General features: G+C 48.3%; 1 protein-coding gene across 1 annotated transcript; it reads left to right on the top strand.

Annotated features, from left to right (window-relative positions):
- Positions 1-318: 318 nt before the first annotated feature.
- Positions 319-19,884, top strand: ERICH3 (glutamate rich 3; the record flags this gene model as incomplete). The annotated part of the gene is made up of 15 exons (XM_084210939.1): positions 319-330; positions 418-425; positions 1,067-1,160; positions 1,758-1,883; positions 2,508-2,579; positions 6,418-6,450; positions 7,046-7,291; positions 7,902-8,076; positions 8,853-9,048; positions 10,954-11,441; positions 13,170-13,394; positions 14,724-14,840; positions 15,457-15,603; positions 17,328-18,388; positions 18,789-19,884. The coding sequence occupies 15 exons, from the start codon at positions 319-321 to the stop codon at positions 18,852-18,854; spliced, it is 3,066 nt and encodes a 1,021-aa protein (XP_084067065.1). The 3' UTR covers positions 18,855-19,884.
- Positions 19,885-19,965: the final 81 nt, after the last annotated feature.

Consider the following 19,965-nt stretch of genomic DNA (forward strand, 5'->3'; position numbering starts at 1 on the left):
AGGGTAACCTACATTGTTTGTTTAAAGTTTAATTTATTGTTGGCAGCTACCTTTGAGGTTATTGTGAAACCCCATGTAAAATTCCTGTAAATCCATGATCTCTTCACTTCAAAACATTTCTCCTTTCTTTCCTTGAATATGCTTTTGTGTGTGGCAGATCAGCCTAGCAATGGACATATAACTGAGTTATCCAGCTGAAAGGGATGTAACAGAGGCACAGTGCATTTAAATCTACAGCCAAAGAAAACAAAAGAGTTCAGTCTCTTGTGTAACTTGAGCCCTGAGGGCCCAGAGATCAGGCTGAACATATTATGTGACATGTACCTGAGGGTGCAAGCTGTACAAATGTGAAAGGATTTAGAGTATTACCAACTGCATCCTAGTGTCACTTACTTCTCTATTTGTCCTGTTTTCCAGAGGGTGAAGTAAGATACGGTTGCGCTAAGAATAGTTGAAAAATAAAACTGCTAATTATGAATGCTTCAGTTTCTGTGTTTAGCTTTCACATCTGAGGTTCAGTATTTTGAAACACTGATCTTTGGTAACTGTGGTGATGGTAGTGAGGCCCTGGCACAGGCTGCCCAGAGAAGCTGTGGCTGCCCCATCCCTGGAAGGGCTCAGGTCGGATTGGATGGCTTGGAGCAGCCTGGGATGGTGGAAGGTGTCCCTGGAAGGGCGGCTGGGGAGCTGTGTCTGTGCAGCTGGACTCCAGCTGCAGGCACACACGGCGCTGCCCAGGGCCAGGGCTTATCCCAGGAGCTGTTTGGGAGCTGCTGGGGCAGGAGCTGTCGGGGCTGGCCTGGCAGTCCCCATGCAGTGGTGGCAGCACTGTTCCACACTCAGCTCTTGGCCTGAGCTACCAGTCATGTGTTTCTGATACGAATTTCCAGGAGGCCACAAGATATTGCTTTTACATAATCTGATGAGCATTTGCCTGACCAAATCCAGGATGATTTACTAAGGCAACATTTTGTGTAGCAAACTGTTGGGTAGCTCTGTTTAATGTAGACTGTAATAATTTGTCAGTCAAGGGGATTATAAACATCTCCATTTTTTTTTATTGCAGTATTCTTGAAACCTATAACAGTCTTACAGACAAACACCTGGTTGGATATTTCAGCAATGCCCGGATAAGAAGACATCTTCAGAAATCAGGACTGGTGAGACAGAAAAGTTTCCCTCAATTCTACATTCAATTAAAAATGTTTTTATGCTTCCCCCCCCCCCCCAATATTTCCTTTTGCTCATTCGAGTTTCCCTCTGCAAAGTGTTTCAGTTTGCAGATATGCAGCATTATATTGGCTCATTAATGGTTTTTACACTGTGAAATGTAAGCATCTTTGACTTGTTTAAATAGCTTCAGTGTTAATTTTCAGAAGTGTTTAATGGAAAACTGAAGGATTTGGTAAAGAGGAATATGCTGAACATTTTGTTAGAAAAAACTGGTGCCCTCCTAGGTGTGACTCTTTTGCACAGGCAGGTGCAGTAGGGCAGCAAGTGTTTAATCCTTTCCACCCCTTTGGGCAGCGGCCTGTGAAGGGTAAGGCTGAGCCCTAGGCTATTAGAAATGTGGCTGCTGCTCCTTCCATCTGGCTGGTGGATTCCATGGGGTCAAAGATAATACAGTGCTGGAAGGTGAGTTCCAGAGGTGGAAACAAACCAGGAGGAGGAAGTGGTCTTCTGGGACATGGTACTGTTTCAAAGCACACTTTATTTCATCTTCTCCTTTTCAGTAACATTCTGTTTGTGTATGGCAGATCTCAAGGAGTGGAAGAATAATACCTGAGAAGGAATACCGCCTCAATGCCATAAGGAGGGACCACCAGAGACACGTCCAGGAGTGCTTGGCTGATGCCATATATCACAAGGTCCTTGACATTGAGGTGTGCCCTTACTGAGGATGTGTGAGCCTTCTCAGGTGTTTCCTCACTGACAGCCAAGGGCTGCTCACTTGTGCTGGACTGTTTTCCATGTGTGCCCTCGTGCTCTCTTGCAAGGCTCTTTCCTGCTGGGAAAAAGGACAGACTTTGTGCTTGAGGTTCCCCACATGAGATCTCCATGGGCTTCTCATTGTCAAACCATGCTATCATGGGAGCAGGCACTGTCCTGGTTTCCTTACTGCTTTTTGACAGCTCTCAGATTATCAGATGATATTCACAGGACTCGTTTGCTTACAAAAATTCTGATAAAACCAAACCAGTTTGAACATATTTATATATATGTTGTCTGAGTACAAAATCTGGGCACGTTCCTGTGGGATATCAGGAAAGGAGTTGGTTCCTACAACTTTACCAACTTTACCAGTGCTCAGTGGTTCCCTTGGCTGTGTGAATATATGCAGGTGAAATGCAAATAGATTCAATCCACAGTAGTTCTATTACAGGGCTCAATGAGGATAGTGGCCAGGGAGAAGGCATAAGACAAGCCAGACAGAAGCAAGAGTTCTTGCACACACTGACATCTCATGGTGGCTAGTAATGGGATTTCTCTTCCTCTTGTGTTGATAGCATCATCATCAGCTGGGGGTGAACAGGAGACTTGATTATTCTGCAAGGAAAGGGCTGATGCAGCCAGTCAAGGTAAGGCTTCAGCACTGCTGATGGGACTTGGCAGTTTTGCCTCTATTGAGTAGTAACCATGAGCCTGACCAGTTAATCATTGAGACAAGTGCTCTTTCTCTGATGTGGAAAAGTATAAGAAACAGGCAAGTAGAGGATGATCCTGCCCCAGTTACATCTCCTTTGTCCTTTGTCCAGAAGTTCAGGAGCTTCCATTTATGCATTTAATTCCTTCTGAATCTAGTTATTCTACTTCTGCAGCGTTCTTGGTTTGAATTGCATCATGAATTGCATTAAATGGTACCTCCTTGCATTTCTGCATAGTAATGAATTTATCTGCTGTCTGATATGTCTATTCGATGCTCCATTGTTCTCAGTATGACAGAAGTTATTAAATGTTCTCTTTTTCCAAGGCATCTGTGGTTTTACATACATTCTCCACATTCCTTCTCAGTTTTCCAAGCTGAAGGCTCAGTCTGAATTTTTCTTATGTGAACCATTCCAGCCTTCTCATTACCATTGCTATTTTTTTACCTTTTCTCGTTCTACTATTTCTGTTTTGAAATGGGGAACCATAACAGAATGAATAATTCAAGATACGTTCTCCTCCCAGTTATTCTATACCTCCCTGCTTCTGACTGCTGATGAGCACTGAGCTCATGTGTTTGGTTGTTTGCCTCTCCACAGGATTTGGGCAGAACTGGCGTGTGAGAAATCAAAGAGGTTATGGGAGTCTTCATTTAGGTGTCATGTAGGTTGAAGTTGATTCTCTAGTTATAGTCATGGAAATCCCATAGAAGTCAATGGTTCTTCTCCCCATGCAATCACCTGAATTCATATGGGAAAAATCATCTTCATTTTGGCAGAAACATGCTCAGAATTTTATTTCTGTATTAGGAACCTGAATGCTTTGGGAAGAGTGCCTTGAGAAGGTGGCTGCTTCACTGAGCAGCTGGTAAACAATGTCAGGTCTGTTAAACTGTAAATAATACATCTATGAGCAAGTCATGGGGTAAAGAGAGGAGATTTTCCTGGTCACTATGGAAATTGCAAAGGTGTAATTTGCTGATGGAACTCGTGTGGTAGGGAGTCACCCCATGGAAGCAGCGATTCTGGCACTGCTATCCTGGGCTTGAGTAACTTTGGAACGTAAACCAGAACTGCTTCCTTCAGAAAGACACCTGCAGACACCTGATCTGTGTGTGCTGTGCTGCCATGCTGGGATGCAGGAGCCTGGCTGGAGCCAGCGGTGTAATTTAATTCTCACCTCATCTGTTCTGTGAATTCATCTGAGTCGCTCATCTGAAAGGAAAGGAGAGAGGCAGATGGCTGAGCAAGGGAGGGTGAGAGACAGAGCTGTCTCTGTTTCCAGTGGGGCAGCCATCCCAGCACTGGGTTGGTGAGATGAGAAGTTGGGGAGAGGCTGCAGTCACAGCAGAAAAGTGGCAGGTGCGCTCAAATTTAAAAAAGAAAGAGACCTTCAAACAAACCAAGAATTGTGAGATACACAGAAACAGACATGAATTGAATCTAGTGGGTCAGCAGCTGGAGAGAGCTGCAGGAAAATGAATCAGAGGTGGGGACAAGTCTTTTTGCTTGTCCCTCATGTTCTCCCATGATTTCCTTTCTTTCCTTAACCAACTGTTCCATCAGGTCCAGGCCAGCTGATTGTCACAGCTGTCCAGTGAAAGACAGATGTAATGAGGCAGACATCGCTGGTTTTGGATGCAGTGCCTCAGAGACACAAATTCCTTTCTTTCAGATGGAGGGAGTAATGGGAGAAGTGGCCCACATATACTCCCCACACCCCCCAGTCGCCTCGAGGAAACACCACGCGCTCTGTCCGCTGGTGTCCGGAGAACGCACCGGTCGCTCACAACGGGTGAGTTTCACCAGCCTCTCCAAGGGCTGCCATGGAAGCACAGACAGCTGAAAGTGTGCCCATGGACCTTAGTACCAAACATGCACTGCCTGGATCAGGGTCTCATCCTTCATCACTTGAGGCTCATTTCCTGCTTGCTGGGTTGTGTTAAAGAGGAACCCGTAGTGTTGCAGGAATGGCGCATCAGAACCTAGGAAAAACCCCAAAAACCTTTGCTGTCTGATAAATCTGCTTCAGTCTTTTGCTTTTAGCTGCCTCCTGGCCTCAGGCAGGCCAGTATCAGTGTGTTGAGCATTGTCAGTGGACACAGGGGCTATAGACAAGGTTATGCATGTTTTAAAGTCCTGAAAATGGTGGGGGTCTTTTAGAAAACAGAGTTAAAGGAATGAAATCAGACTGGAGCTCATTTCAGAAGGCTGTGTCTAGGAGCTCTGACTTTTGCTCTTTGTTAACAGCCAAGAAGGAATGTTAATATAATGAAAATATACTTGAAATATAATGGTACTAAAGCCTGAAGTCAAAGGTCAAATATCTAAGCCAGTTTCAACTCGTTCTCTATATGAATAATGGTAATTGATGCAGATTGAAGAGAAACTTTTGAGTCCTGAATGACCTTCTTTTCATACAGAGGGGACCCAGACTTAGACTTGATTATGGTGATGGACGTTATTATTACCGATCCAAGGAGCCTGTCGTCCCTAAGGTGGTGAGTTAGCCTCAGCTAAACAGTGCTGTTGGATGTTAACATTTTAACTTGGTATTCTGAAGGGTATACAAGGAAAACAGAAATAAAACAGTCAGAAAGAGCTGAACATTGAACAAAACTAGGTATGTTTTTGTTGTGCATTCTCCCTGGGTCCATGTGCTGAAGTCCATAGCACGCTGCTACAGTTTCTGAGTCCATTGTGTTTGCTACAAGACTGCGTGGTGATGACATAGTAGCAAACCTTGTATTTGTGGCCAAGAGTCGTTTTGAATGGTCAGTTAGAGGTGTCTAAAGGGGTCTGGCTCTTTGGAGGCAGACTAGAAAATGTCATGTCCTGTAGGTGCCTGAAATCACTCACCACTTCCAGATGTCTTCATCAGTGCTATTATTTTTCTTTGTGGTGCTGCTCTGCACTGGAAGCTATACACTGAGATTTTGTCATTGTTTTCTTTCTCCTTTTGCAGAGTTCCTTGTGACCAAATACAGCTCCAGGAAATATACAGCAGCCCCCTCGCCTCCAGCCCTTTCTTGGCGGGGCTGCAGCAGGGTCTGTATCAAAGGCTTCCAAACAGAAGTGCCATGCACTGGAACATTATCAGCAGTTTGCCTGTGGGGTGAGGCTGTACTTCATTCTGAAAATAAACTGTCCCACTTTAGTGACAGTTTTATAATATTGTTTAAGTACTGTGGTTCCCAAAACTGTACACAACAGGGAACATCCCTTTCAAATGGCATCAACTTTTATTTAAAGTGTCCTTTTTCTCTTCCCTGCAATTTTCAAGACACTGTCTTACTGGCCAGTTCTTGCTCACAGTGAGGGAAAATGTGGTCACTTATCTTCTATAGTATAAAATCTTTTTGCATACAAAATTTTCTCCCGCTGTGTAGATTTTCTCTTAAATGGAGAGAGAGGCAGCCCCTGGTTGACTCCAGGAACTTCGGAATATTTTCAGTTGCAAGTCCTATGAGTTTTCATCATCATCTATGAAGGAGCTGCAAAGTAGCGAAAAATTCCTTTTTTTGATCATTCCTTCTACTAAATCACACTAGTGGGCTTAGAGAATGAGAGCCAAACGTGGTCTTGATATATTTGCAGTTACTTTCAAGTGATATTTGGGGTTGTCTTCTGTTCTAGAAAAACAATATGTAATTGGTTTTGTGATATGCATTCCATGGGGTGAGAGGCTTTGGAATGGGACTGTGATCTGCTACCACTGGCTGGCAGACACTGTGTAAATACCTCCCTCTGATCCGTGTTTGCTGTGTATTAGGACAGTCGTGATTCTACCTCCAAGAATGTGCTGGTTGGTCCTGTTTATGTCTACTCAAATTATAGGTGATTTAATGGTTTCTTTAGTGCTCACAACGGACAAAACAGCTAAATCACATGTAAATTCTGAGAACAGGATGCAGAACTCAGAGCCACAGCATGCAGTGTTTACAGAACTTGTTCTCTAGGAATGCCTTACTCGTATGGGCTGTGGTCCATTTCATTCTGCAAGAGGACTAAATCTCTATTCAGATGAGGAAGCACATCTTGTATAACTGGTGCCAAGTGATGTTTCTGTTGGACGACTGGCTGCTCTGGGGATGTGCTTTCCAGCTGCAAGGGAGCAGCAGTGCTGCAGGGCTGTGCAGGGTTCTGTCTGAGATGAGATCTCGGTGGTGCTGGAGCCAGGGTTTGGTGTGCAGTGCTGTCTGAATCTCTGAAGGTGACATTTTCAAGCAATATGAATGTTGCCTTGCAAATTAAAAGAAAGGGGTTTTGCACAGAAATATTTTCGTGGGCAAAATTTCAGGCCCTGAGTTAAGGAGCTGTTTCAGAAGGATGCCTGTTGCTCAGTGTACCACGAATTAAGACCATGGCCAGTTCCCTATGCTTGGGAGCTGGTTTTGCAGAAGCTGTGTCACTTCATTGAAATGTTTTTCCAGGGGCAGAGCAGTGAGCAAAAGTTTAGGGATCCCATGCAGTACATGGCTGGTCTGTCATTGTTCCAACCCCCGAAGCGCCGTCATCGTGTGGCGCCAGTGCCGCCGCCCCGCCCGCACGTGGGGGACAGGTGCATCCCCGGAATCAGACGTGGGCTGCCCGTGGAGAGATGGTTTCATCCCACTACTGGATTCAATGAACAGTTTTTGATCAATGTAAGTAGTCTCTGTCCACATACAGGTGTATTACATTCCTCCCTGGTGTCTTTGCTTAATGCTGAAAGATGTGCATACCTAATTTGCATAAAGAAAGTGCGTAACTATTAAAATGTATAATTGCTATGCATGTCCCTGTAAACTAAAACATTTGGTGTTTTCCGTCAGCTGGGGAGAAAAAAGGTGCCGAACAACAACCTAGATCAACAGTTATTCAAAGCCTGCCACTTCAGTCAGTCTGATCTGGTCTCTGGCACTAGAATCTCAGGGATTTGTGAAATGCCTTGAGTCTATGAACGCTGCATCAGTTACACTGTCTCCAGCCAGTTTTAACTCCTGTAAATAAAGTTGTAGGAACCCCGGACTGGGTGGGATGATATGAGTCATTAAACCTGGTCCTTGAAATTTGGGGCTATTCAATGCATTGGGTTTTCAGTTGGAAATGTATCCCACACCCTCTGCACATTACAAACACTTCCCCATTTAATCAGCTCAGCACGTGTTATAAAAGCCTGGAAATCTCAAGCGTGGGCTGCACAGATGTGAGCTTTGTTTTTGCCCCTAGCTGGAGCTGGGAGCTGAAGGCATTTCTGTGCATTTTCTGCTGCAGAATACCAATGGGTTCCCCAAGTCCCCATTATGCAGCAACGCCTTGGTCACCATGATCTACCTAGGAAAGAGTAAGCATGTGTCACTCCGTGATCACAAGGATGAAATCAAAGTCAATCAGCAATACTGTGGAACAGAAAACATCTGTGTCTATAAAGGCGACCTGTTGGAAGGAGGTAAGGATGGAGCCAGAGAGTTCATATTGATTGTGGCAACATTGTTTTTTTGCTAAAACTTTGCCCTGACATCAGAATGATTACAGCTCATCTTGGTCAAGATAAATGCATCCAGGGGTGTTTATGCCATCTGCCTCCACATTAAACCTGGATCTACTGTCCCGTGATTGAAAGGGAGGTTACAATTACTTTGGCAATGATGGTAGAAGAATTTAGAGAATTGATTTAACAAAATACTTGTGGCTTATGCCAATTTTCTCAAGAGATATATGGTTAATAGAGCAGTTGTAGTAATGAACTGTCCTTAAAAGGGGTTTATCTGAGTTGCTAATAGGCATCAGTGAATGTTGCTTCTTATTCCAGAAGGAAAAGTACATAGTGGGAGCCTGGTTCCCATCTCTTTTTGTGTGAGTGCAATTTCATCACAGCAGTAAAAGATGAATTGTGTTCTGGGAAACCGGCCACAGGAAATGTCTGGGAGGCTCTGGTCTTTGTCCTGCTGTAGCAGTGAGTGGCCAAACTGACAGTGTGACACCTGGCCTGGCTGTCCCACCTTAGGATTCTGGGGCTGGCAAGAGCCAGGGCTGTGTGTGTGCAGGGGTAGAGTTTAACCAACTGTTGAACAGACCTGAGCACGCCAGTGCCTGTCCACAGAGGGCTGTGCCTGTCCACAGAGGGCTGGCTACTGCGGTGGTGGAGTTAAGGTACAGCAGTTGCTGCGGGCTGACAATGAGGCACAATGTTTTTCTTTGAACCCTTTCTTTCTGTAATTGCAGATACCTTCCAGTTCATCTCCAAGAGGTACCTTGGTTACCCGTTCAGCCTCACCTTTTTTCTCAACGGGCTCCAAGTCGACAGGCTGAGCACTTGCTGTGAGTACAGAGGCTTCCAGAGTAAGAGGCCGTGCCGGCTGCGCCGCAGAAACACCTACTTCAAGGTGCTCCATGTGGCAGGAGCCCCTCCTTGCTACAGGTATGGACAAGGTGCACTTTGCTCACAGGGACTGAGCTTAGAGGGCTTCTGACTTGTTTCTCTTCTTTCATCTCCCTGGCTGCAGGCAGCTCTGTGGAGCCCGCTCTGTTTCTCAGTGCCCCGTGGAAGGTGCAGGATGGAGGGCCCCTGGCAGGGTCTGCCATCCAAGGGCACAGCTGGCTCCCCTGGCTGCTCAGCCTCCCCTGGGTGTGCACAGAGTGGGGACAGTGCTTGGAGCACGGGGCATGGCTCTGGGGTGGGCTACGTGTGCCACCCCTGTGCCTGTGGCACAGGGGCAGTGGAATGAATACTGAGCCTGCTGCTCAGTTAGCTGTGGTTTCCAGAGGCTTGTTTTGTGATAATTGATTTTTAAACAGCTCTGCCTCTGAAGTGAGATTCTGTTGTAATCATCCGAGCTTCAGAATAAGGCAGCACTGAATATTTGCCATGGTTCAGAAACCAAATCTGTGCAGAAAGGTCTTGGGCAAATGTCAGTGCTGTGACCAACAGCTGTGATTCTGCCAAGAGACTTCAATTGGAGTCTTCCTTTTCTGTAATTGTTAATTCAGGCCATACATAAACTTATGGACATGTGGATAATTTAACATCTTTTGTGTTATTTTAATAAATAATTTTTAAAAGAGCGGCTAGCAGTTGGAACAAGAGACTCTTCACAGAGGTGTACTCTGTTCCTTCAGATAAGGACTGAATTCTAAGAAAAAAATTCTAGTTTATTGTACCATAGTTTTTCCTTCAGTCTAACAACAAACATTATTTATGGTCATTGCATGTTCATTGCATGTTCAAAGGAGTGAGAAGCATCTGAATCCAAAATGGCTATAGTGGCTATAGATTTTAGGAAATGCCCCAATCTCAGCTTTTTGTGATTTCTATAAAGATTTGAAGTGAATTTCCAGAATTTAATTATAGAATCCAAAAACTGGATTAATTAATTCCTAAGTTACTCCCCCTTTCTGTCCCCCTTTCCCTCTTACTCTTAGTGATATCTCTCTTTTCCTGCCTCTTATCAATCCTGCCAACCTTATCTGATGACTAAAAATCATCTCCATTTACCTGATTTTCCCCATAAATGACTATTTCACAGCCCTTCAGACCAAGTGCACTTGTATTTGTTTTCTGCTCTGTGACGTACATTGAATGCCCACTCTGGTTCCCAGTAAAAGTCCCTGGTGGGTCAAGGCTTTGGCTACAAGGAGGTGATGCTGCAGTGATTTCTGCACCGTGCTGCAAGCCTTGGTCTAAGAGCTTTCTGCTGGCCAAGGTCCAGCATTTCTGTACAGCTCCTGACTGTAAGAGAGAGGGAGCATATCACTCCATTTTACACAAGAGGGGCACTCTCAACAACTCATTCAAAATGCTTTGTTTTCCATCTGTTCGGGTTTCTTTTAAGTAGGTAAACAGAACAGAAACAGAAAATTACTAACTTTCAAACTTCTTCCCCCACAGTTCTTAGACCCAGCCGACAAGCACAGAAACCCCCAGTCTTATCCACAAACCCTCAGTTATCACACTACTGGGAGTTACAGCAGGATCTGGATCCAGAATACATCAGAGCTTGTCTGCCTTTCTCAGTGGTTCTGTCTTCACAGCCACTGCTCGGTGCAGCTTCAAATTAACGGGCATTTGTAATAATTTTGGTTCTGCTTGTATGTCAGTTGTCACCTATTAGTGTAGGCAGCATTACTGTCCTTCAAGGAAGAGCTGCATCTGTGCTGGGGCAGCTCTCGGATTTCAGGGTGCTTCTCCTCGTGAGCCACTGCGGCGCGCAGAGGCAGACGGTGCTTGGTTCCCCTGCTAACAGCAAGCTAAACTCACTATGCCTGCTGCCCTCTGTTGTTCAAAGGAACAAAAACGTGATACTTCCCAATTTGTGTTATTTTATAGGTGCTTCCTTGCGATGGGTCTGGACAAAAAGCTGTACCCTCCCAAGAGGAAGATTAAGTGCTACACGAAGTCGCACATGTGCACCTGCTCTCCGCACTGCGCGCACAGCCAGCCCTGCGACAGCAGCGTGCTCTGGAAATCCATCGAAGGCTCCGTGTCACTCACCATCCCCAGCCAGGACGACAGCACGGGAACTATTGACGAAACGCTGGACTCTGGAGAGGAGTGCTGCGAAGAAGAAGAAGAGGAAGAGGAGGAAGAAGAAGAAGAAACGCTAGACCAATCTTTTGCGGAGACCGAAGGCACCACTCAGGGAGAGCAATCTTTTGTGGAGACTGAAGGCACCATTCAAGGAGAGCAATCTTTTGTGGAGACCGAAGGCACCACTCAGGGAGAGCAATCTTTTGTGGAGACTGAAGGCACCACTCAGGGAGAGCAATCTTTTGTGGAGACTGAAGGCACCACTCAGGAAACCACCAGTGAAAGTGGTATAGTATTCCCAACCATGAGCAGGGGATGAGAAATGGGAGGGGATGGTTCTGGAGAAGGCCTGGGATTGTGGACCGCCAGCTTTGACTGGGGCATGAGAAATGTGGTGATGTCTGTATCTGGGCCACAGAATCAGAGGGGCTCCTTTCAGCCATGCAACAGGATGAGGTGGTTTGCAAGAGCCAAGAAAGTGAGTAAGGAAGGGTGATGAGGCAATGACACAGGTTCACCAGAGCAGCTGTGCCTGGCCCATCCATGGAAGCATTCAAGTCCAAGCCAGACGGGGCTTGGAGCAATCTGGGATACTGGAAGGTGTACTCAGCTATGGAAGAGGCATCAAGCTCAGTCTCTGCCTTTGCTTCCCCCTTATCATAATCTTTTTCGGAGGCAATCATATTCACAGAGAGATTTTAATCCCTACTTCCTATTCCTATTTTTGCTTTCACAGCTCTGCAGTATTACTACTCAGCTGAGAGTCGTTAGTCCCTCCGGATGTGTGTTTGGGATTAACGAAGCCTTTATCCTTCAGGAGGAACTGCCCTTCTGACAGAGACCTCACTGCCAACACTGCAATTGGAATCTCAATTGATTTTTAATACAGAAAAATAAATCTCCTTATTCCCTTAGTTCTCATTGTCTTGGTAATTGTTTGTTTGCCTAACTGATTCTGCATCAGGAACTCTTCATTTCTTTTCTTGGTGTTGTCTCACTTCTGTATGTTAAAAGCCCTGATGGAAGGAAAGGAGGGCAGCAATAAAATCTGCAAAGTGAGGATGATGGCCACAAGGGACAGCTGGTGTGGCAGCAGTGCAGCTGGCCTGCGTGGTGCAGGTGTGTTCCCTGCGTGCGCAGGGAGCAGGGCAGGTCTGGATTCCAGGTGGGAATCCCCGACATCCCCGAGCTGGTGCCTGGGATGTGCAAGCACAGCTTTGGGGGAAGGGGAGCTTCTCCAATGCATCTGCACGAAGAGGGTCTTCACCTCCAGAGCCCAGCAAAGCGAAGGGCCGGACCTGGGCTCGAGGATCCGTGCGGATCCCTCCCAGCTCAGCCTACCCTGTGATCTCTCAGATCTCTCAGATGCCTGGCTGAATTCCAGAATGTGGATATGAGTGGTAATTCTGGGCAGGCTTTGTTTGTACTGAGTTCCCCTGGGCCCTGGAGGAGCACATTAGAGCGCTGTGATAACAGAGTGCCTCTGCAATGCCCTTTGGCTGGAGTTCATAAATTCATTGCGCTTATAAGGCACTTCTTTGCTATTTAGCCATGTCAATATACATTTATTGTACTTTGCACTATAAGATATTACTTTTCTCCAGCTTTCTCAATTGCTTATAAGTTTTTTCATCACAACCAGTTTTTCTCCTGTTGTAAGAGATTCTTACATTTAATTTCTGAGTTTTCCCAGCTCTAAATTTTTCTAGTACTTTCCAGGGCTGATAATTTTGTTTATTTTTGTTTTAACGCATGTAGTTTTGCTACATTTTTGCTACTCTATGAAGAACACAATTTTTTTTATGATAATATGCTCTTACAATTCCTGTCTGTGGTCTTAGATTCTCTCATGGCTTTAAAAAGACTGTACAAATTCAAGGGCAAAAGGAGATTAATGATGGTAATTAATAACAACTTAGACATTAACACTGGCTCAGTGTTTCTATCTGCTTAAAAAGCACTTTTTAAATTGTGAATTCTGTTTCCTGTCTCACAGTACAATTCTTCTATTTTAGAATATGATGAAGATTTTGAAGCAGATGAAGAAGTTAATGAAGAGGGACAGACTGGTGATCAAATGAATGGAATGTCAAAGTCATCCTCAGATGATAAAAACCATAATTTCGACTATGGAAAGGAGAGTGTAACCTCATCTCAGAAGGCACTGCAGGCCTCTGACAGTGAGAAAGATAAAAGTGGTGGATATTCTGATAACAGGGACTCTGAAGATGATCTACCAGGTTGGTTTTGTTCATAACAAGGCTTGGAGAAGCTGACGGGATGCATGTTTTACAGTTGGCATGTATGTTGGGTCTGCATAGGAAAGGGTATGCCCTTCCTACTGAAATGCTACAAGACAGCTGTTTTATCTGCTATTAATTGAGTTACTCAAGGGCAGGCAGCCCCTGGCAGTGAGAGATGGGCTCTCACTGAACTGAGCTGTTCAGGTGCCGAGATGGAGATGGAGCTGGCAGGCTTCCAGAACCTGGCAGGACAGCCCCCCATGCCAGCAGGCACTCACATGTGGGAATCTGGGACCCCCGACACCTTCTGGGGGGTCCCAGGAAAGCGGACAGGCCACCCTGGGCTGTAAAACTGCTGTCTTTAAGGGCCTGAATACAGCCCTAGTTTGTTTGGCTGTGCCACAGATCTGGAAATAGATTGTCAGCAGGGAAAGGTGACAGTGCTGTGCAGGGCTGGGAGCTGGACTTGATGACCCTCGTGGGCCCCCTCCAACTCAGCTGATTCTGTGGTTCTGTGGTTCTGTCTGTAGAGGAGCTTGGTTTTTCTGTGATGGAGGAATAGTACTCTGAGTGGGAATCTTTAAATGGGGCTGTAAGGTCTCTTGGTGCAACATGCTTTTCAGAACATGCCTTTCTGCATGGATTATAGCTCTGGCACTTTTATTTTCTTGGCCTGACTAGATTTTTCGGTCTTGAGTTAGACCAATCTCTTCTTGAACCCGTGTAGATTGTGGACAGCAGCAAGGCTGTGCAGCAGTCAGCTCTGCTGTTCACCTCACTGTTAGATGAAGGATTATGGCCTTTTCTCCCCTCAGATTTTCCATTTCTGATTTTAATATGATGATGCCTGTATGTTTTTTTAGAGGACACAGTGAACTTCATCTCCAGTTCAACCAGAAGGGTTTATACATGGTTTTGGAGATCTTTCTAATATTCAATGAGTTAACAGAAGGGCACTGGGGGATTGTTGCTGTGGTTGAAGCCTTTTATCAAATGAAGCTCAAGAGTCTGTGCTAAACCCTGTCTGAGCCATATTTAGAGATGCATTTGGAGGTGTATTTCTGTGTGATTGATAGAACTACTCTATAAATTTTTGATTTATTTCTATTATCAGAAAAAAAAAACCTCCACTGTAAATAGCTTTAATTTTAATGCTTCATACATCTGGGCAATGTTCTTCTATTTATGCTTACTGGAATTTTGTCACAATATCCTCAGATGGTATAATTCAGAGAATGCTATTGGATGGGACTGTGTCCCTTTGTGAGTGCCCAGTGAAGGCAGAGGTTTAGTGACAAATACTAAATTAAAATTTGCTGTTTTCAGAGGGAAGGCCTGCAGACTCTCTCTCATCCATGAGCACTCAGTGCAGCACTGAGACTGACTCTCAAGCTGAAATGAAGGCAGACCATGTGAATTGCAAAGAGGACTGCAATATCAAAAGTACATCTGATAGTGCAGCACATGCACACAATGGAAATGAGAATGGGGAGAAGAAATTGCTCAGAGTGGAAGAAAATCAGGAGAATTCTGCACTGGAAAAGAAAGGAATAGATGAAGCAGAAAAGACAAAACCAGAAGATCTAACAGCAAGGGAAGATACTAAAATTTTTCAGGAAAACATAATGGCAATGCAGCATCAAAATCCTGAGGTTAATGGGGAATTCAAACAGACTGGGTCAGGAGAAAGTGACATGAATGAGGAGGAGGAACGTCCTCCAGTGCCTTGGGAAAGCAGAGTATTGAGCATGGAGGATGGCAACGAAGAGCCTCCTTGGTGTGAGGAAGGAGGTGGTGAGTACAGTCCCTCTGCACAGCTCTGCATGCCAGTGCTGCTGCATTTGCCTTGCACTCATTTGTGGTGCAGCATGGGGAGCTGCTGTGAGCTCAATATCCACTCAGAACATTAACACTGCCTCGGTGTTTCTCTGCTAGTGTTTCAAGGATTTGTCCAAAAATGAATTTCAAACCATTTCAAACTGAGATGGCTGAATGGCTTCTGCTCCCCTTTTGCTCTTTAATGGTTTCTCTTTCTTGCTTCCTGTTTTCTTTGTGATAGTTTTTGAAGACTGCAAACCAGTCCAGGAGGAAATAGCAAAAGCAACCAAAAAGGATCATCCTGTGAATTCTGACCCTGAGCCCGGTGATTTGTGTGCCAATGAGGAAAAAAAGAACACAGCAAATACAGAGTATGGTGCCAGTGGAGGTAAGATTGGCTGTCAGTCAGAGACAAGGATTACCTGATGTCTTTTAATGAAAGTGTTTGCCCTTTCCCTTTCCTTTGGCTACCAAAGTCTCTGTGCGCTTTTTTTTCTTTCCTAACTTGTAAAAAATCAGGTGGTGACTAGCTGGCATCTGTAGTCATGTATAATTAATGCTTTTTTGGCCGTTAAATGGTTCTAGGAGAAGAATCGAGGCCATGAAAAAAGTGTGAGTCAGGAAATAGCTGTGGAAAGCAGGAATGTAGTGAGGTACCATGTGCTTCCTGGTAGTCTGCAGCCTCCTTGGGAAGTGCCTTGGTTCCCAGGGGCAGGAATTAACTCTGTATTATTCCCTGGAGTAATTACAGAATCCACAGGAAGCTGAATGTTCTTTGTCTTTTCTGTGCATATTTCACATGAGCAGTTTGTCAGCTATTTCTGACTTTCTGAGTGTCACTGTCAAGCCTACAGGTATTGCACACACACACACGAGCTCCCTGCAGGTAGGGAGGGAGGCAGAGCAGGCAGGACAAGCATGACTGGCCTTGTGTCAACATTTTCAGTTAAATTCTTTATGCCAGATGCCAGAACAGCAGTACTAAATCATGGTCAGGGTGCAGGGATGTGATGAGAAGCAGCACAGCAAGTTCTCTTTGGGTGCCCAGGCCAACAATGTCCCTTGTGGCTGGGCAGAAAGGGCACCTTTAGCACTAACCCTGTGGAGCAGGTAACACTGACAGGGTGCTGAGCAGGCCAATGTTTGACTATCTCCTAACAGCACCAGCTGGAAGGCTCCTGCCAGAAGGGAGAAGCAGCCTGGATGTGCAGGAGGCAGCAGGAGAGGCGGTGCGAGCAGGACAGGCGACAGGACAAGCCCTGCAGCAGGACGGAGCTGCTGAGGGACAGGCTGCAGGGAAAGCAGCAGGAGAGGGGGATGCACTGGAGGAATCCGCACCTCAGGAGGGCACCGGGGCACAGGAACAGCCCCAAGGAACGGGGACAGGGGAGGCAGTGGAGCTGGGCACAGAGATGTCACCTGGGCAGCAGGAGGGGCTGCTGGAGGGGGTGGACAGAGAGGTGGCACTGGGAAAGGCAGCAGCTGGGGCACTGCCAGGATGGGGGGCAGACAGAGCCGTGCCCCAGGGGCCAGAGGGGGCTGGGGGCACCAGGGAGGAGGAGGCTGCAGAGGAAGGCCTCAAAGGAGCCGTGGGGCCAGCATCAGAGCAGGAGGTGGGTGAGCCAGTGTCGGAGGCAGGGGAGTCCCTGGGGCAGGGAGGGTCTGCAGGGAAGGACACGGTGGTGGGTGCTGTGTCAGAGGGAGAGGAGGCTGTGGAGGGTGCTGATGTGGCAGCAGATGGGAATGCCAGAGCTGTGGGCCCTGAAGGAGAAAAGGCTGTTGAAGAAGACTTTTCTGAAAGGGAGGAGGCTATGGGGACGCCTAGGGTTCTCTGGGAAGCACTAGGAGATATAGAAACAGGAGAAACAATGCCTGGAGGGGAAGGGTTTGTAAAGCCAAGCCAGTTTTCCCAGCTGAAAGTGTCAGAGGAAGAGTGGATGGAGATGGAGAAAGCTGTCCCAGGAGCTGTGGCAGCACTTGAGAGTGCCCAAGCTCTCCAGAGAGTGGAGGACACAATGGAAGAGTCTGTGGAGCCTGACAAGGATCCTGTACTGGAAGTGGCACCTGAGTTAGGGGCACTGGGGGATGCTCGGGGGGATCCTGTCACTAAAGGGTCATTGCAGGTGGAGGAGACACTGGCAGTGCAGGAGGAGGAGGGTACAGCAGAAGCACTTTGGAGTGGAAACCCATCTGAGGGCAGCAAAGCAGACACAGGGAGAGCAGTGGAGGGAAAACCCGAGGGAGAGGCGGTGGGAGGGTCTGCAGGGGCGGCCGGAGTGGGCTCGGGCGAGGAAGAGGAGGCCGCAGATGAAACAGCAGGTTCAGAGGAGCCGGCAGCTGGGACAGAGGGGTGGCTGAGGCGTGGGCAAGTGAGAGGGAAGGGGAGGTCTCCCGGGGAGGGGGTGGTGGGCGAGGCGGCGGGGCTGTGCGGGAGCCGGGCAGGGCAGCCCGGGCTGGTGGCCATCGCTGTGCTGGGCGGCCAGGCCGGGCCAGGAGCCCTGCCCGGGGCTAGCGGGGTGGGCACAGGGGCGACGGCACAGGACGGGGTGACAGGAGCAGAGCAGGGGGCACAGAGCGGGGCAGGGGCAGAGCGGGGGTCAGCCACGGCCGGGGCGGCGGGCGGGGAGCCTGGCGGGGCCGGGGAAGGGCTGGCCGGAGCGCCTGCGGCTGCCGGGCGAGCGGGACAGCGGCAGGCGGCAGGAGCGGGCGAGGCACGGCAGCAGGAACCGGAGCCGGGCACGGTGCTGCTCGGGCCCCCACGGCACCGAGAGGGGCTCGCAGCGAGGGCGCCGGGGGAACGGCCCGCTGCAGAGCCCGCCCCGAGCGCCCCTGGCCCCGGGCACGGGGGAGTGGCAGCGAGGGGCAGAGGAGGGTCCGCGGGAGGCGGGGGGCTGTGCCCGGGCACCCAGCCACGGCCGGCGGCTGCGGACACCGGCACGGCGCGGGGCAGGCACGGGCGGCGGGCGGACGGCATGGAGCCGGCAGGAGGGCGAGCCGGGGGCGAACTGCCCGGACCCCCTGAAAACACGAGAGAGGGCGAGGGCGCCGATGTCCCGGCCAGTGCCGGGCCCGCTGCAGGAGCCGCGGAGCAGAGGGAGGACGGTCCCGACGGAGGGAGCCCAGGTGTCCCGGCAGCCGCTGACGTGGGCGACAGGAGCCGCAGTTGCCGGCAGGTGAGTCCTGCGAAGGGCGGCCGCTGCCCTAGCAGTGCCCGGGCTGATTCCTGTCAGAGACGGGGTGCACCGCCTCGGCCCATTCCTTATCCGTTCCTTAAATGTCTGCTGATGGTAGCTGGGTCAGGGGGTGAGAAATCCTTTGGGTGGCGGCTTCTGCATTGTTTTCTATTCCCAAAGTCCCGTGCAAATAAATCCCTTTGCTGTGGCACTAATTCTCACAGCCCCTCTGGCCTCCCTCCCCTCCGGGAGCATGTCGCGATTCTGATGGCATCGGCTGAGCCCTGGGAGCACTCGACTTTGCTGTTACTCTGGCCTCTCCTTGTAGGAGATGTCACAGCAGTACCCCATAGCTCCGAGTTCAGCACGTTTTCTGTGGTGTTTGGTTGTTGTTTTGTAGGATAGTGCAAACCCAGACCCGCTCGTCATGTCCTCAGAAGAGGATGGGGAAGAAACTCTGCTCTGAGCTTTTCCTGCAGCCCCTCAGTGTTGTGTCCTGCCACAGGCACCCAGCTGGTGGTGGGTTTGTGCCGGCTGGGATGTCACTCCTCTCTTCGCTGTGAGTAGCACAGCCACCTGTCACGTTTCACTGGAGCAGCTCCTCAGCGTGCAGCAGACAACTGAAACAAGCTCGTGTTTGCCAGCCCAGGAAGCAGCACTCCTTTGGAAGGATGAGGACAGTAATCACAAGGATTGTTCCACAGCTGTCTGCCTTGTTTTTCTTGAAAACCAGAGAAATACTGGGCCGACTGAACTTCCCCTGCTCCTGTAGGCAGGCAGGGCTTTTATCCTGGCATCTTCCCCACCCATGCCAGGGGAGAGGAGCCCTCCTGCATGCACAGTGCCCCCTGTGCCAGGAGCCTGTGGAGGGCTTCCCTCCCCTTGGGCATCCAGGCTTGCTGCTGGCCACACTTCAGGGCATTCCCAGCACGTGGAAATGTTTAAAGTTGTTAAATCAGAATAATTCTAACAAGTATATGTAAATGCATAAAGCCTGGCCTTCTGCTTTTGCTGGAGTCACTCAGGAGTGTTCTGTGGAACCTCAGCTGAGGCTGCTGGGAGGGTGGTCAGTTTAGAGTTGTCTCAGCCTGGTTGCCCTTCTCTTCTCAACCCTGCTGCACCTCTGGCAGCGCTGGGCCCCCAGGACCCTTTTGGGCCGGGCAGCTGGGGCTGAGTGTGCAGCAGCCTCTAGGCACTCCGAGCTTGGTGGGTGCAGCAGCCTCAGCCCCACAGAGTGGGGGACTGTAACTGCATTTTCAAGTGGGGAAAAGACACTGAAATGAGCAGGACTGGTGCTGTGAGTCACTTCATATCAATATACATGGAACTGGAAACTCAGACGTGATCAAGTGGTTGCTGTGTGTTTGCTCCTAGAGACGTTCCTGTCCTAGAGATGGTTGCATTTCTGTGTGCAGTCTGCACGTGTCTCAGAGTGTTGTGTTTTCTCTGTCCATACCCATGCCTGTGTGTTCACTCAGGCCTATTAAATACCTGTACCAGCCTGTGGAGCTCCTTCATTTGTGCCAGGGGTTTAGCTGTAGTAAGCCCTGCCACTGCAGCAGGGCCTGAGCTTCAGT

This window comes from Fringilla coelebs (assembly GCF_963513975.1).
Source record: "Fringilla coelebs genome assembly, chromosome: 9".
NCBI classification, from domain to species: domain Eukaryota; kingdom Metazoa; phylum Chordata; class Aves; order Passeriformes; family Fringillidae; genus Fringilla; species Fringilla coelebs.